Source organism: Crinia signifera, chromosome 1, assembly GCF_055691185.1.
Source record: "Crinia signifera chromosome 1, ASM5569118v1, whole genome shotgun sequence".
Taxonomy (NCBI): domain Eukaryota; kingdom Metazoa; phylum Chordata; class Amphibia; order Anura; family Myobatrachidae; genus Crinia; species Crinia signifera.
In genome coordinates this window covers 111,644,953-111,661,019 of record NC_139217.1, presented here as the reverse complement: position 1 = coordinate 111,661,019, position 16,067 = coordinate 111,644,953, and the positions used below count along the sequence as shown (strand labels likewise).

Below are 16,067 nucleotides of genomic sequence, written 5' to 3'. Positions count from 1 at the left end.
CGAGCCCCCTTGACTGTTAAAATGCCCCTAGTTACAAAATACGTTGTGCTCAATGTACCGCTGGATAGCATTTACTCAGTGACATTTGTAAAGATTTTCGCTTTAAGTGGCGAACTGTGTTCCAAAAAATCCTTGCCATTTTTATTTTTGTTGTACTTTTTCAGAGCCCAGTTGATGTTACATCTGGAGGAATTTCTCCAATCCGAGACCTTGACAGGCTGCTGCAAGACATGGATATAAACCGATTACGAGCTGTGGTCTTCAGAGATGTGGTGAGCAAAAGATCAATATCTTATTGCTGCATTAGCTGTACATTTGCTATTGAGAGTCTATTGTTGTGCTTTCCTTATTTTCTGGCACTAGAGGCATCCTTTGTGTATAAGTCCTCACACCAACATGTTATGTGCATTATATTTCACTTCACAGGAAGTGGACTTTTATTAACATTGTATTATGCTAGCAGTCCATAATGTATTCGTTTAGAGAAATAACCTACAGTATTTGAGGGTTGTGCTTTTACTTTATTATTTTTAATACAGTCAGTTCTTTATGAATTTAGCTACTAGTGTTTGTATATTATTACTTTCTTCAATTTTTGTCTATGTAATTAAATGACTTTAACCACTGCGCTCTATCTTATGCGTTCTTTTTTGGTTACTTATATTACAACTGTACACCTGTGTGAATGCTTACATTTGGATTGCAGGTAAAACATTTATTATGTTGGTTTTTTGTCGCCGCTGTGTAGGATGATAGCAAACAGGCTCAGTTTCTAGCACTGGCTGTTGTTTACTTCATCTCGGTTCTCATGGTATCTAAATATCGAGACATCCTGGAGCCTCAGAATGAAAGGCGGCAGCCCCAAGCGAGCACCGCTTCCAGCGATATGGAGAATGGTGGTGGTGATGCTGGAACATTAGGATTGCCAGGTAGTTTGTTTATGTAATCTAAAGAAATATACAACTGTTTTCTGAAGCCGTAACGTGGCTGGCTTGTGCCCTGCAATACAGAAGTGCTATATGGGTTGTTTTCAAATTCTAAATTGGTTCTTAGTGATGTCACTGTTATTTATTAAGGGGGTTTAAAGAGAAAAAAAAAGAAAATCCTGCATGGTCCTTGTATATTTTGGTTTTCCTTATTCTGGTTCTTAATTGCCAGGATATCCATTACTGATCCAACACTGTACTCAGCACACTTCGTTACCAACAAACAACACTAAATTACGCACTAACCCAGTTCATCAAAAAATAATAAGGTTTAGGAATAAAGTAGCTGTAATGGGAGGCTGCTCCACAGCTACAAGAGAGCAGCCTTCTGGGGTGCCGCTCTCCCACAAAAGAGCGCGGCATCCCATTAGGGCTGCAGAATGAGTGAAATGCTGCTGCGTTTGGTATGGGATGCAATTTGAAGCTCATCCGATAACTGTACGACAAGGTGCATGGTGTGCATGCGCAAGCCGCCTGCCCAAAGGAAGCGAGCGAAGGATATTGACACCGTGCGGGTGTTTGGGGACATCTTCTGTTCCCTGGCAGTCAGGAGGGAGGGCCGCTGACATCCCACGGCCTTCACAGCGCAGAGTGAGTTCTTTAATGATTTCTTTAGAACGAATTTACACAGTAAGACACTGCAATGTGATATTTTGCTGCTTTTTTCTCCATCTTGTGTTCTATAGCATAATACTACACAACAGGTTGTCTGAAGAACTGCATCGACCCATCTATTACCATGCATGGAGAGAGCTGAGGGTGTTATTCAGTGTTGTACGCTAATGTAATTGCTATTTTCTAGGTTAAGCTGGCCATACATCTACAGATTTATTGTCAGATCTGTCTGGTTGGAACAAAAACCTGATTACGGAGGAAAACAAAGGACAGTTGGCTATTTGCTTGGAAATGCTGGAAAACGGACTGTCATTCAGATATTACCAGGGTTTTGCTCCAACCAGCCAGATCGGACAATAAATCTGTAGATGTATGGCCAGCTTTACGGAACTGCAAATGTTAGCAAGTAAAGCTTGCACTGGAGCATTGCCTCCTTTGCAATTGCACACTTTCGCAGCCTAAAAGCTAAAACAAGAAACCTCAACTGCTCGAGTAGGTATATCGCTATACAGACTAGACACAGAAGTAGCAATACACTAGCCATGTTTCTGTGTATGTGATAGCGGACATCATATTACAAGCCCAGAAAACATCCATTACACACCAGCCTGTTTGCTGCCAATTCGCTTTAACTCCTCTTTCTTTCCTGCGCGTACACAGTCTGACAATTAATCAATTGTGAATACATCTGCATAGCATTCAATTCTATGATACCCAAAAGGATATAATGAAGAAATCTTCAATTAAGATGGCCAACCTCTCTAACCACATACCTTATTTTGCACTGGGACTATTTCTTTTATGTTCAAATAAAATTTTTGGAGCTACTAATGTAAACTTTAGGAGGATAAAATTATCCTGTTCTAAACCGATTTAGTGTTCCAGAACGTTTAGCGACTTTCATTTATTGTTTTAAGGTAAAGTGAGTTAAATGTTATATTATTATTATTATAATTAGCTTTCTAGACACTGCCATAGAAAATTCAGTGAAAAATAAATTTTATTAAATGTTATGTACTTCTTACTATACTTTAATTTGCTTATTTGTTTGTGTATGTGCGTGTTTTATCTGTAGATGGCACACACGCAGTAGCACCAGCCTCTAGAGATGAGTTGGAGGGCACCATATCTGTAAGACGAGACTCTGGTATTGGGGAGGAACCAGTTTTAGGATCGAACAGCATTTCAGACGCAGGACCTGGGTCGAATCATGTGAGTTCAGGTCCTGATGCCATTAGTGAAGTCTTACACACACTTTCATCAGAAGTCAGGAAATCTCAGGAGAGTGGAAATGAAGGTGGAAATGAACAGACGGCCACCAAAAATGTGAACGTAAAGGACATTCTACGGAGCCTTGTTAGCTCACCTGCTGAGGAATCACCGATCGACCCTGCTTTGTTACCTCCTACGTTTCTTGGTTCACTGGGTGATCCTTCTGTGGACCGTGCTGTGCAGTTCCGATCATTTGACAGGTATTTTTATTGTGATGTCAGTTTGTTGCATATGCTATCAGCAGTAATGAATTTGTTAGCCTACATTCTCCCAGAAAACACTTATACCCCTTTCACATTGCAAATGCTGGGTTGTTGCCGGGAATTAACACGGGTCTGTCCTGGGGGCAACACAGCATTTGCGATGATTAGCCCCCACAGCGACCCAGCAATAAGCTGGGTCGCTGACGACAGAAAGGGGGTGGAGTGACTGCACACCATTGGGAGGAGGGGGAGGAGGCAGCGCTCTGAACTGACACTGCCTCCCTAGAGTGTGAACTGGACCCGCGTTACCTGGTTACACTGCCATCAACCTGGGTCCGACCCAGGTAAAACCCTTCTTTTAACCTGGGTCAGAATGTCGAGTTGCTGGACCCGGGGTTTTTCAAATGGCTTTCACACAGCACTCAGACCCGGGTTATTTGTGCGATGTGACAGGGGTATTACTTTATTACACTTTGCTTTATACAAAAGCAGGAACAGACTTGCTATTGTTAGATATAAATATTATTATTAAATAAACACAATGAGCTGAAAACCGTTTATTGCTAAGATGCTGCAAACATTGGGGTATCAATGGTATGTCGACATTGTCTACCTAGTCTATAGGTTGATGCCAAGTGATTGACATGGTTATGGTCAACACATGAAAAGGTTGTTATAAGTTTAATGAGCTTTTTCATACTTTACCATTTACTGTGGACCCCGATTGGGGATGGTAAAGTTTGCCAAGCACACCAAGGCACCTGTTTTTAAGTATGGCGACCAATGTGGTACACTAATTGGGGATTCACATGCTCAGGTGTTGGACTTGACACCAAAGAAAGTGAAAAACTTGTGCGTCGACCTAATATACCACACCAGCATTTACATTTAAAGCTTGTAGACCTGTGTCTGACAAATGCCTTTATTGTAAGCCCATACAGTCAGGGCCTGATTAACCAATAGGTTAATTAGACTACAGTCTAGAGCGCCAGGCCTGGGGGAGGGTGCACCTTGCAGGTGACAGCCAAGGAATACAATTAAGGCCTAATTTATTCCATGCTTGTTAGCCATCACCCGTCCCGATGTACTGTCGTGGTTAAAGTTCTTAAGGTGACTGCCAGATATCTGTGCCAGTGTGACTTACTAATGGAATCATTACTTTATGTACAATGTTTTACAGTCCCAGCTGGGCAGCCTAAAGCCAAAACTTCCTTCCCACACTACAAGCAGTAGATCATACATGCCAGTTGTCCCTGAGCACCCATACATGTGTGTTTTTAATAGCATTACTAGGGGAGCTAGCCTAGGGCAGGCATGTCCAAACTATGGCCCTCCAGCTGTTGTGAAACTACAAGTCCCATCATGCCTTGCCACAGCTTTGCTATTAGGGAATGCTAAAACTGTGGCAAGGCATACTGGAATGGGTCGTTTCACAACAGCTGGAGGGCCACAGTTGGGACATGCCTGGCCTAGGGCGTCTGAATCCAGGCTCTGCATACTGTATTCATGTTAATGCAACTTTGTATTAGACCAGGGCTGGACAACACCGGCCCTCCAGATGTTGATGAACTACACATCCCAGCATGCATTGCATCAGTTTCAGCATGGCCACATAGCAAAACTAATGCAAAGCATCCTGGGATGTGTAGTTCACGAACATCTGGAGGGCCGGTGTTGCCCAGCCCTGTATTAGACAGTACTTTTGGTACTTGTATCCAAGCACGGCGCCACCGATTATAATTGTAAGCCATCGGGTTGGAAAAATCGGGTTGATCGCATCACATGCGACGCAACGCGACCGACCCGATTTTTACATTGGAACCAATGTAAAATGGTCCCTGAGACCAGATTTTACATTGGACCCAATGTTAAATGCCCCCCATACCCCATTTTTAATTTTATACCCACCCTAATGGTAAATTATGTCAAATGGCCCCCCCCCCCACATTGTCAACGCCACCCCACGATGAACGGCAACATGAAGCGTGAGGCGGCGGTACGCATCCTCAGACCTTTTCATACCCCCACTATCCACATCGGCGTGGAGACGATTTTATATAGTGTGGCGAGCCCCGCGAGGGGACGTGCATTACTTCACAGGTATTACGCGTCCCCTTGCGGGGCTCGCTGCGCTCGCCACACTATATAAACTTATAAACTCCACACCGACGTGGATAGTGGGGGTGTGAAAAGGTCGAAGGACGAGTACCGCCACCCCGCGCGTGCTTGCTGCGCTCGCCACGCTTCGGGTTGGCGTTCATCGTGGGGTGGAGTTAACAATGGGGGGGGTGTATTTGACATAAAAATTACCCATCAGGGTGGGTATACAATCAAAATTCGGGTATGGGGGCCATTTAACATTGTTTCCTATGTAAAATCGGGTCCATCGCATTGGTCGCATCGCATGCCTCTATAATGGCATGCGATGGACCTGATTTTAAACCCGCATTTAACATGACATACAATGTTAAATCGGGTCGGTCGCATCGCATGCCATTATAATGGCATGCGATGGAACCGATTTTTTTAATTGTCGGGAAAGCTGTAAAAAAGCCCGAAATCGGGTTGGTTGGGTCCCATCGCATACCTTAAGTTAAGGTATGCGATGGGACCCGATGGGCGCCGTGCTAGGAAACAAGTACCGTACTTTTAATTGCACTACATTAAAGAAGTGAGTAATAGGATTACTCTGCTAACCCCCTACTGTATTGTTCTATGTGTTGTATTGCTTTTGGGAACAATAGGATAGCCATGGTGAGCCAAGACCTAAGGAAGATAGTTGAGAGGGGCTCCATCTGTACATGTGCTCAATTAATATACTTTTGTTTCTGCTAAATATTTGAGGAGTAAAAGATAAAACTCCACCCTTGACCAGTGGACCCTGAAGGTGTTTAATGTAGTTTTTCTCATACTGTCCATGAGTACTGGCAAGCAACACCAAACTCCAAATAATAGGGATGGACAGAGTTAGACATGTTTCTGAAAGTTCAGTAATTGCAAAAAAGATTATTCTGACCTTGCGCTCACAAACACTACCATCATCTTCAGCGCTGGTCACCCATAATAACTATATATGTTTCGGTGTAATCTTTGATCCAGAGCAGTTGTTACATGCATCAATGATCCCTCAGGTAACCAAATTACAGGCCATATTAATAAGTGCCAGTTGTGGGTAATGCTTCAGAAGATAAAGGTCTGGTGTGAATGGCCTCATACAGTCTTGCTTCGCGCCAGAATGCCATCAGAGTTGTTCTTGTTGGTTGAAGCATGGCTGAAAGGGCATTCATCACTATTCGTGTGTATGTGTTATTGGGCCCGGGTCCTTTTAAGGCTTCCTAATTTTCTGGCAATACGGTGAATGTTACTTGCTGAAGAGTAAGTTGCCACTGATCTTCCTCTGCACCCCCTGTGGCTTTAAAACACCAAGCCAGAGTTTGTGACCTATTATAGTTGAGAAACCAAATTGTTCTAAGAAGAAACTATTTGCGCGGAGGTTGTTTCTCGTGTGTCGAATAACCATTTTTTTTACACAGGGAAGTCCTGGTAATACAGTCTCCTCACATCCAAGCATCCTTTTTTTTTTTTTTTTTTAAATAACTGGGGTCTAATTGGCCAATATCCTTTTGTTTCTATTCTACCTACTGGATAGTTTTAGAATTCAGCTGTAACTGGTGCATCTGGTCACCTTTTGCTCACAAAGGGGTGATTCAGAGGTGGACACAGTTTAAACTGATAGTCTGATGCCATCCCTGCACCCTGTGTTGTAGGTCCGGCTCACGCGCGACCAAACATCAGTACTTTGCTCATCAGAGAGCAACAACAACAACCTGATGGGATTGTTATCCCATTCATTGTTAAGAACTACAATTCCCTCTCACCTAGGAATCACTGGCCTAAAACCCTATGTGCAGTGGAATGATGTATAAAAATGTTGGACTGTTCTTATGCTCTCTCTTTTTTTTTTTTTTTTTTTTAATACCGCAGGAGACGTTAGAATGCTATGTTAATATGTGGTATTTATTATAAGATTAATGGGTACTTGTTTCCTAGCACGGTGCCCCCGATTTTCTGTCGTATAGCATCTTATGCATTGTATCGCATCGCATGCCATATAGCCGCATGCGATGCGATTTTAAGCACCCTATAGGATTTTTAAATGGAATAAGCACCCTAATGGGTGCTTACAATGTTAAAAGCACCCCCACGCCACCCCGAAGCATGGCGAGCGCAGCGGTACGCGTCCTCCGACCTTTTCATACCCCCACTATCCACGTCGGCATGGAGTTGATTCTATATAGTGTGGCGAGCCCACTCGCCACACTATCTAAAATCAACTCCACGACAACGCGGATGGTGGTGGTATGAGAAGGTCAGAGGACGCGTACCGCCGCCCCTCGCGGGCTCGCCACGCTTCGGGTTGGCGTTGATAGTGGGGGTGGCGTGGGGGTGCTTTTAACATTGTAAGCACCCCTTATGGTGCTTATACAATTAATAATCTTATAGGGGGCCCATTTAACATTGAAAACACCCATTAGGGTGCTTATACAATTTTAAATCGTATACCATTGTATATGGCATACAATGCGATGGTATACGATTTAAAATAGTATAACATCGGCTGCCATCACGTAACATCGCATTGCATACCATTGTATGGCTTATGGTATGCGATGGGCACCGTGCTATGAAAAAAGTACCGATTAATGCATTGTGTGATTATTCTAGATTTCTTTTCCTATATTTTTCGGTATGCCCAGTGGATAAAAGGTTCATAATGGACCAGTGTTGTGCACAGGTGCGGAAGCTGTTCAGGATTAGCAACAAGAATATATGCTACCAATGATTTATAAGGGAATCTCCTGCATGAGGACCAGCATATAATAGTATATACACTTAATGAGGCATATATTTTGCATCTTGTATAGGGAAGCTGCGAGAACACGCTGATGATGATGATGATGATGATGACGACTAGTAACCCTAGCTCATATCAACTAACAACACAACTGTCCAATAGTGTTCATAGTGTTCATTCTAGGGCCCTGCACCTTTCAAAACCTGTGAAGTTATTTTTTCCTGCTTGAAGTCTAGCTGTCTCGTGTGGGGTTTCTAGTTCAGGTTTGGTCTATGGGCCTGATTCTGGTTCACTCACAAAAGCAAATTCTTTCTCTAATGGACAAAACCATGTGCACTGCAGGTGGGGCAGATGTAACATGTGCAGAGAGATTTGGGTGATATATATTGTTTCTGTGCAGGGTAAATACTGGCTGCTTTTTTTTACACTGCAATATAGATATCAGTTTGAAGTACAAATCCCACCCAAATCTAACACTCTGCACATGTTACATCTGCCCCACCTGCAGTGCACATGGCTTTGTCCATTAGAAAATTAGCTTTTGTGCGTTAACCAGAATCAGGCCCTATATCTCAATGCAGACAGCAACAACAGAGACAGGAAAAATAAACTGCACGGATTTTGAAAGGCGCAGGGTGCTAGAATGAACATTAGTCCAAGATATGTACAGCTCCGTATATGCACAAATATAACGTATTGTTCTGGTCACATTCATGTTGCTTAAAACTACATCGGATTGGCTTCCATCTCTGTGCACTGCTATATGGGTCTGTTGCCTTTGACTATATAAAGAGGAGGTAATAGTCCATAGTGGTGTACTATCCCTTTTAAGTTTTACTTTTAAAAATAATGCAAAAACGTTATAATCTAAGAAGTATTTTGCACAATGGAGTTCATGTTTTCAAAACACATGCTTTTTTTTCATACTCCACATCTTGGTCCAGGGACAGGACACACTTTACACGCTTAAATGTGAAGACACCTTGTCTGCGAGTTCTTCTCATGTATCCTTTTACCAGTGCACTGTCCCTGGGAATTTCAAAGCATCCCTCTGATCCTGCATTTATCTCTGGAATGCTTTGTCAGAAATCAAAACTCTCCTCATATCTTAAGGATTATCATCTATCCAGCTATAGCTGGAAAGTATACAGTAACAGCTAGGCTAGTGCAGTTACACTGAAATACTGCCAGGAGAGCTTCTGCTGTATGCAAGGTGTACACATTTGTTCCCATGCTAGCATAGTCCCCGTTATCCATCTTCACATCCATTTTGACGATTAGTGGGTGCCTGAAATATATGCTGATAAAGTTCAAGGTCTGGTCTGGTTTCTTGTCTCCTGTTCTCTGCCGAAAATGGGAATTGGGAATGTCTCTTATTTACTTATTTCTAATTCGCTTAATGGTCATTCTTTTTAGATAAGCCTTTCAAATAGCTCCAGATGAGGCATCCTATACTATGTGTTTTGGTTCCATAGGATTTACGTGTGGTTGGAAACTCATACTGAAACGATTGATATAAGTTGCTGCATTAAATATAGAAAAACTGGTCAGGGGTTAGGCAGGACGACAGTGTATTTGGGAAGTAAATCGCATGTATATGTGTAGTGTTCATTCTAGCACCCACCATCTTTAAAAACCCACGCAGTTCCTCTTCCCTGCCTGGTGTGTCGCTGTCTGCTGTGGTGTTTCTAGCACAGTGTGGTCTGTATATCAGCACTGATATGCAAATCAGATATGTGCTAGAAACACCACAGCAGACCGCGACACCCCAGGCAGGGAAGAGGAACTACATGGGTTTTCAAAGATGGTGGGTGCTAGAAGGAATACTATATACGTGTGTTTCTGCAACATGTACAATTGCTCTGTGTAATTTCTTTCTGAACTTCATGGTTGCTACAAATATTAAAAATGCTTACAATATTCTTCTGAATGTAATAATATTGTAATGTCTACCTTGTGACAATGCGGGTAAGGTCTGATGTACTGTAGGCTGGCCATTCCCAGGATATTTTTTCAGTCCTGTCGGAGCTGAGCACTGCCCAGCAGAGAGGGAAAATATGCGCATACAAAATATTGAAATCCCAGGATCCCGCCAATCCTAAGATTTCTATATTTTATATTATTATAATGACATACATTTAATACCTTCTGACTAGTGATGCCAATCCTGGGGTATGTATGTATATATAACACTTTAGTGCGCTTAACAGTTCACTCATGCAAGTCCCAGTATGTATTTTGCATAGCAAGCCAGTTCCTAGACTGTCCGCTAGAACTAAACACCTTTTTCTTAGGTCAGCGCCTTCCACTTTCATATATTCCGGATCCACACCACAGGTAGCCGAACATAGAAAATGTAAAAAATAAAGGTCCCAAAACATGGTGCATGATCTGTAAAATTTTAATGATCGACAAATGTAAAACTTTTGAAATACACTGCGTACTGATGGCATCGGTCAGACCATCGCAAGTAAAACAGCTTTACTTTTTACCACCCTGGGGGTGGTAAAAAGTTGCCTTCATTGAAGAATTGTGGGCAAAAAGCTGGACCTTCAATAATAAAACAATTCCAAGGGATTCCACTATGCATGAAAACAGTAAGTGTGGTGCTGAAAAATGGCAGCAGGCACTCTGTACTGATGATTAAAAAAAATTAAATATCTGGTTGTAACAGAGGTAGTTTGTTTGGTGAAGGGCTGTCTGAAGGTAACAGTGAAGCATGGTGGAGGTTCCTTTACAATTTTGGGGCTGCATTTCAGGAAAATATAGGTGGGAGTTTGGTACGGATTAATGGTGTACTCCATTATGAGAAATATTTATTTATTAAGTTTCTTATATAGCGCAGCATATTCCGTTGCGCTTTACAAAGGAGACAGTGATACGACAAACAGGGTATTTACAGACAGTCAAAAGGTAGGAGGGCCCTGCTCACAAGCTTACAATCTATAGGGAAATAGGCATTGTTACATAAGGATAGATACTGTATTCTTTATTGCATCGATTCCACCAGAATGCAAGGTTCTGTTACTGGTTCTGGAATTTGATAAGCTTGCCTGAAGAGATGAGTTTTTTTAGGGAAATCTTACAGGTTTGGAAACTGGAGAGTCTTATTGTGCTTGGGAGGGCATTCCACAGAGTGGGTGCAGCCCGAAGAAAGTCCTGCAGTCGGGAATGGGAGCGAGTAATGAGTGACACAGATCATGGGAGCAGTGTAGAGGTAGTGTTGGAAGATATTTTGAGATAAGGGAAGATCTGTATGTTGGTGTAGTTTGGTTTATGGCTGACAGAGTAGCTTTGCAGACGATGAACGTCTGGCTAGGAAGATTAGCCTTGCAGCTGCATTCATGATGGACTGTAGTGGTGAGAGTCTGTATTGGGGAAGGCCAATAAGGAGACTATTGCAATAATCAATGCGTGAGATGATGAGAGCATGGATTAGAGTTTTTGCAGTGTCTTGTGTAAGGTAAGGGCGAATTTTAAATGTTTTAGGTGCATGTGGCATGATTTTGAGACAGATTGAATGTGGGGTACAAAGGAAAGTTCTGATAGGTAGGATGAGAACCAAGAGAGCGCTGTCTCTTTAAGACCTAGGGATTGTAGTGTTTGTATGAGAAGTGTGTGGTCAACAGTGTCAAAAAGCAGCAGAGAGATCTAGAAGAATTAGTAGTGAATAGTGGCCTTTAGACTTGGCAGTGACCAGATCATTCACAACTTTAGTCAGTGCTGTCTCTGGAGTGTTGGGCGCGAAAGCCTGACTGAAGTGGGTCCAGTAAGATGTGCAATTAAGAAAGTGTGTGAGGCGAGTGTAGGCAAGTCTTTCAAGTAGTTTGGAGGTGCATGGAAGTTGAGAAATGGGACGGTAGTTTGAGAGAGAGCTTGGATCAGAATTCTTTTTTTTTTTTTTTCAGAATCTGAGTAATAACTGCGTGTTTGAACAATTTTGGGGCTGCATTTTAGGAAAATATAGGTTGGATTGATATGGATTAATGGTGTACTCAATTATGAGAGATACAGGCACGTACTGATCCATCATGCAATACCAGCAGGGAGGCATCTCATGGAGTCTAAGGATTTTTACTCTCCAAAAATAACCAGGAACAGAGTGGACATTTAGAGATATTGGGACAGATGTGTTAAGCGTGGAGAAGTGATAGACTGGAGATAAAGTGAAAGGAGGTAAAGCACCAGCCAATGAACTGTTTGAAAATGACAGTTGGGAGCTGATTGGCTGGGGTGTTATCTCCTTTCACTATATCTCCACTTTATCTCTAGTTTCTCTCTTCTCCCAGCTTAATACATCTGCCCCTCTGAGTGATCTTATGGCAATTATTTATACTATTCTACATGTTATTAAACAACTTTTTACTTGATGATCAGAAGGACTGCTATTAGCAGTTCTTGGTGTAGTGGCAGTGCTCTGGAATAAAAAGCTGTTTGAGTGGTGTTTTTTTTTGGAGTTCTATTATGGCTTATTAACAGTGTAGACTGTATATTTTTAAAAGGTGAGGAACTGGATTCCACATGGCCATGTAAAATCTGCGAAAAGGACTTACGCAAAAATCCACAGATTTGCAGGTCCATGTGGTGTAGTTAGGTCTGGTGATCTGTGCTCATTCAACAGGCAATAATTATCTGCATTCAAAGCCTTCTTACAGTTCAACATAATTGGGACTAATAACACACTGACCTTATGCCTAAGAATATTTATGGTGGCTGGTCTTTTCACCCTTGTCCTGTCAGAAGTGATGTAAGCCTCTCTTTGAAAATCACTGCCTTTCTCACATTGGGAACTTAAGAGATACATTGCTTTTAAATATGACAGTGAACTGTTAAAGTGTAGCTTAATTTTGGATTTTGCAGCGTGGTAGAACTTGCATTTGACATTGTATAGAAAGAGATATCTGATTTATGGGATTAAGTTCCTAATGGCCGAGAAGGCTTCCACTGAATAATTGGCTATCGCTTTATTCACTTGTCATGGTACAATGACTTGTGTATTAAGGAAATGGGGTTTGTTAGAGGGAAGGAAGCCTTGCATGTCATCAAGAATCAAGGTGTCTCAGAGGACAATGTGATAATCAGCTTTGCCGGCCTTGAGAACAGATTTGATTTGTGATGCCTACTGATAAAATCTAGTTAACTTTTAAGTAAAAAATAATGAAAAATGTGTTTCTGGATAGAAGCGGGTGTCAGATTTGCTTCTTAGTATTAATCTGTGGAAGTCTTTATCTTTAAGCAATTGTTTTCAGCTTGTGTACACAAAATGTAGTGTGTCGATACACTTTTTGTGTGTGTGTATAGTACTGCTTTCTAATAAGTAAATATGTCCATATATATCTGAATAATAATATGTGGACTTTTTCCATTTCTTCATTTGTTTTGCATCATTTCATGATTTGTTTCTGAAATGATTCTGTATATGCTCCAGTTCCTAATATTAGTTACTGCCTAGATATTAAACCTTGATTTTCAATTACTCCTAAATACAACTTTCTACTAAATACACAAAAGTATCCTATAATAACCATGTGTCTCTGTGGTGGTGTTTTGCACAGGAGTGTTGTCATTGCACAGAAGAAGTCTTCCTCCTCCGCACCGTCCATGGTCAGTTCTGTACCTCATGCAGTCAGTGTGGTGTCGTCGATGGAGGCACCACAAAACACAGAAGCAGACCGAGACTCCTCTGGTAAGTTCTACATATTCTGATTCGCAATGTGACCTACCATAGATACATAGAATTTAAGAGCAGATAAGAACCACTTGGCCCATCTCAACAGCCCCTTTTATTCTTATAATAATATCAAAATCAATTTAGTTTTTTGTAAGGCTACCCTTTGTCTATACCAGACGTAGGCAACCTGTGGCTCTCCAGCTGTTGTGAAGCTATAAGTCCCCGCATGCCTTGACACAATTTTGCTATTAGGGAGTGCTAAAACTGTAGCACGGCATGCTGGGACATATAGTTTCACTACAGTTTGAGAGCCACAGGTTGCCTATGCCTGGTCTATACCAAGCATATTAAAATTGTTCTATTTTCTCAGCCTCTACCACCTTTGTCCACTACCCTTTCTGTGAAGTATTTTTTTTACCCATATTTCCCCTAAACGTACCTCCCTCCAGTATCCCTGCCTGTCCTTGTGTTCTAATACTTCTCTTCATCGCATTCAAATATAACTTGCTTTACAAATCACTTAGTCAATTTTGCATAAACAAAATAACATTATTGCTAGTTATTAGAGTTTAAGTGATGAAGGGATGGACGTGAAATTTAAGTAATACCTTTAGTAGGCTAAATAGTTTGTGTAGTACATGCAAGCTGCGAAGGCTAGTACAAGTTAAGTATCCCTTATCCAAATTTCCGTAATCCAAGTTATATTGAAAACCAACGTTTCCATAATGTACTTTATTGTTTTACTACTGGGACATCTGTAACGGGCACTAATGCGGACATGATATGTTACTGGTACTACTGGGGAGATGGTATGTAACTGACACTACTGGGGACATGATGTATAACTGTCAATACATATGTGCAAGAAAATGATTGCTTAGCATTCATATTCAGTGCCTGCAATAGTACACACACTTTGTTTTACATTTTGAAACCTTGTTTCATGCTCAAAGAAAATATTTTTTATTTCATTTGCTTGATGTGTTTTTAAAACTTAAATTCAAGATTCCTCATTGAAATTTAAAAATATTCTGAAATACGGAATATACTGTTATCCAAAATACTTAAGTCCTGAGCATTTTGGATGAGGGATACCCAACTTGTACTACTTAAAGTCTTTATTTCTGCTATGAAACAACATGCTGTGGACTATAGAGTTTATACTGTTTTTCCCTGTCACTCTCTGCCTCCCCCTTCCTCTCCCTGTCACCAATGGCCATGTTGCATTTTTGTAACTTGGGTTGGGGTGTAGGAGGGGCTCGCCACCTGCCGCTGTGTTTACTGTAATGCTGTCCAATATACAATGTATGTTTTATTCAACTATTTATATTTAGGTGGTAGAGATTCTGGGCTCTGTCCTTCCATTCCGCACTCACCTGCTGCGATGTGCTTGGCCATTTAAACAGTGCTTTTAGGGTAGAGCAACGGAGACCTAGTCCATGTCAGTTATAAATGGTGGCATGTGCACATTTCTGACTGTGAACGTTATGATAAGGTCCCCATATCAGCTGTCGGCTCTTAACAACTTTTTTCAATTCTCCCTACTGCACCCTGCTAGCTGCCAGTCACACTGTATCAGATGCGATACATTGCTGGTACTCCCACGATTTGCTACTGACCAGTGGCACAATGTTTTGCCCTGCTTTTTATGGTGAAGTATTCTCAGACCATAAACTTAGATGAAGTGTACTGACACAGCTTCCAGCATGCAGTGAAGCAGGTCAGACTAAAAACTCCAGACGACTTGAGGCAAATAATTGATATAATTGTAGCATAAATATAACCCACTGGTGAGATCACTGCAAAATGATGAGAAAGAATGTTGTACAAGAATCCAATTGAAGCATTTAAGAAAATAAGAAAGTGTGTATTATTGCTATCTCGACATCAAACATTTGGATTTCTCATCCAGCAGAAATAACACAATTATAAGACATGGTAACAATAATGAGCTTTTCTTTGAGAAAAATGTAAGTTAATTTTTTGATGTTGAGAGTCCAAAACAAAGCATTCCTATCATATACACAGTAATAGTGGTTTCCAGAGACATCTGCGTTCCTCCTGTAGTGATCACAAAGGGTAGTGTACGCGCTGTATGTTGCACAATAGGTAAGTGGCAAGATTTTTTGGGAAAAATATATTTTAGATGTGTGCTGCCATTTTTCATAACTTGGGAAAGATACAATTAGCAACATTGTTTACCATATGGTTGGAACTGTGGGTTAAATGCCTGGAGCTATTCAATTAATAGGCCCTTTCCACCTGCAGTAAGCCCACAGCAAATGCACATTAACCATAGTCTTGGTTAATAACATGGAATCTAGGGGCAATTCATTACTTTTGTTAGAAAGGTGGGTGCATTTAACACAGATTTTTCCTTGCACCTCCTATGGCTGGAGCAGCACGAACGACTCTGAGTAGCTCAGAGCAGATCTTTATTTGTGCAGTAATGAGGTGTACACAGG

At 41.4% G+C, this 16,067-nt stretch overlaps 1 protein-coding gene across 2 annotated transcripts in view; it reads left to right on the top strand.

Annotated features, from left to right (window-relative positions):
- The window catches only part of LRBA (LPS responsive beige-like anchor protein), a 544,849-nt gene that overhangs the window by 121,094 nt on the left and 407,688 nt on the right, over nucleotides 1–16,067 (top strand). For both annotated transcript variants that reach the window (XM_083171504.1, XM_083171512.1), the window contains exons 27-30: nucleotides 165–272; nucleotides 749–929; nucleotides 2,677–3,073; nucleotides 13,487–13,617. In XM_083171504.1, the coding sequence (XP_083027630.1) occupies nucleotides 165–272; nucleotides 749–929; nucleotides 2,677–3,073; nucleotides 13,487–13,617 (817 nt within the window). The remainder of the gene's footprint in view (nucleotides 1–164; nucleotides 273–748; nucleotides 930–2,676; nucleotides 3,074–13,486; nucleotides 13,618–16,067) is intronic.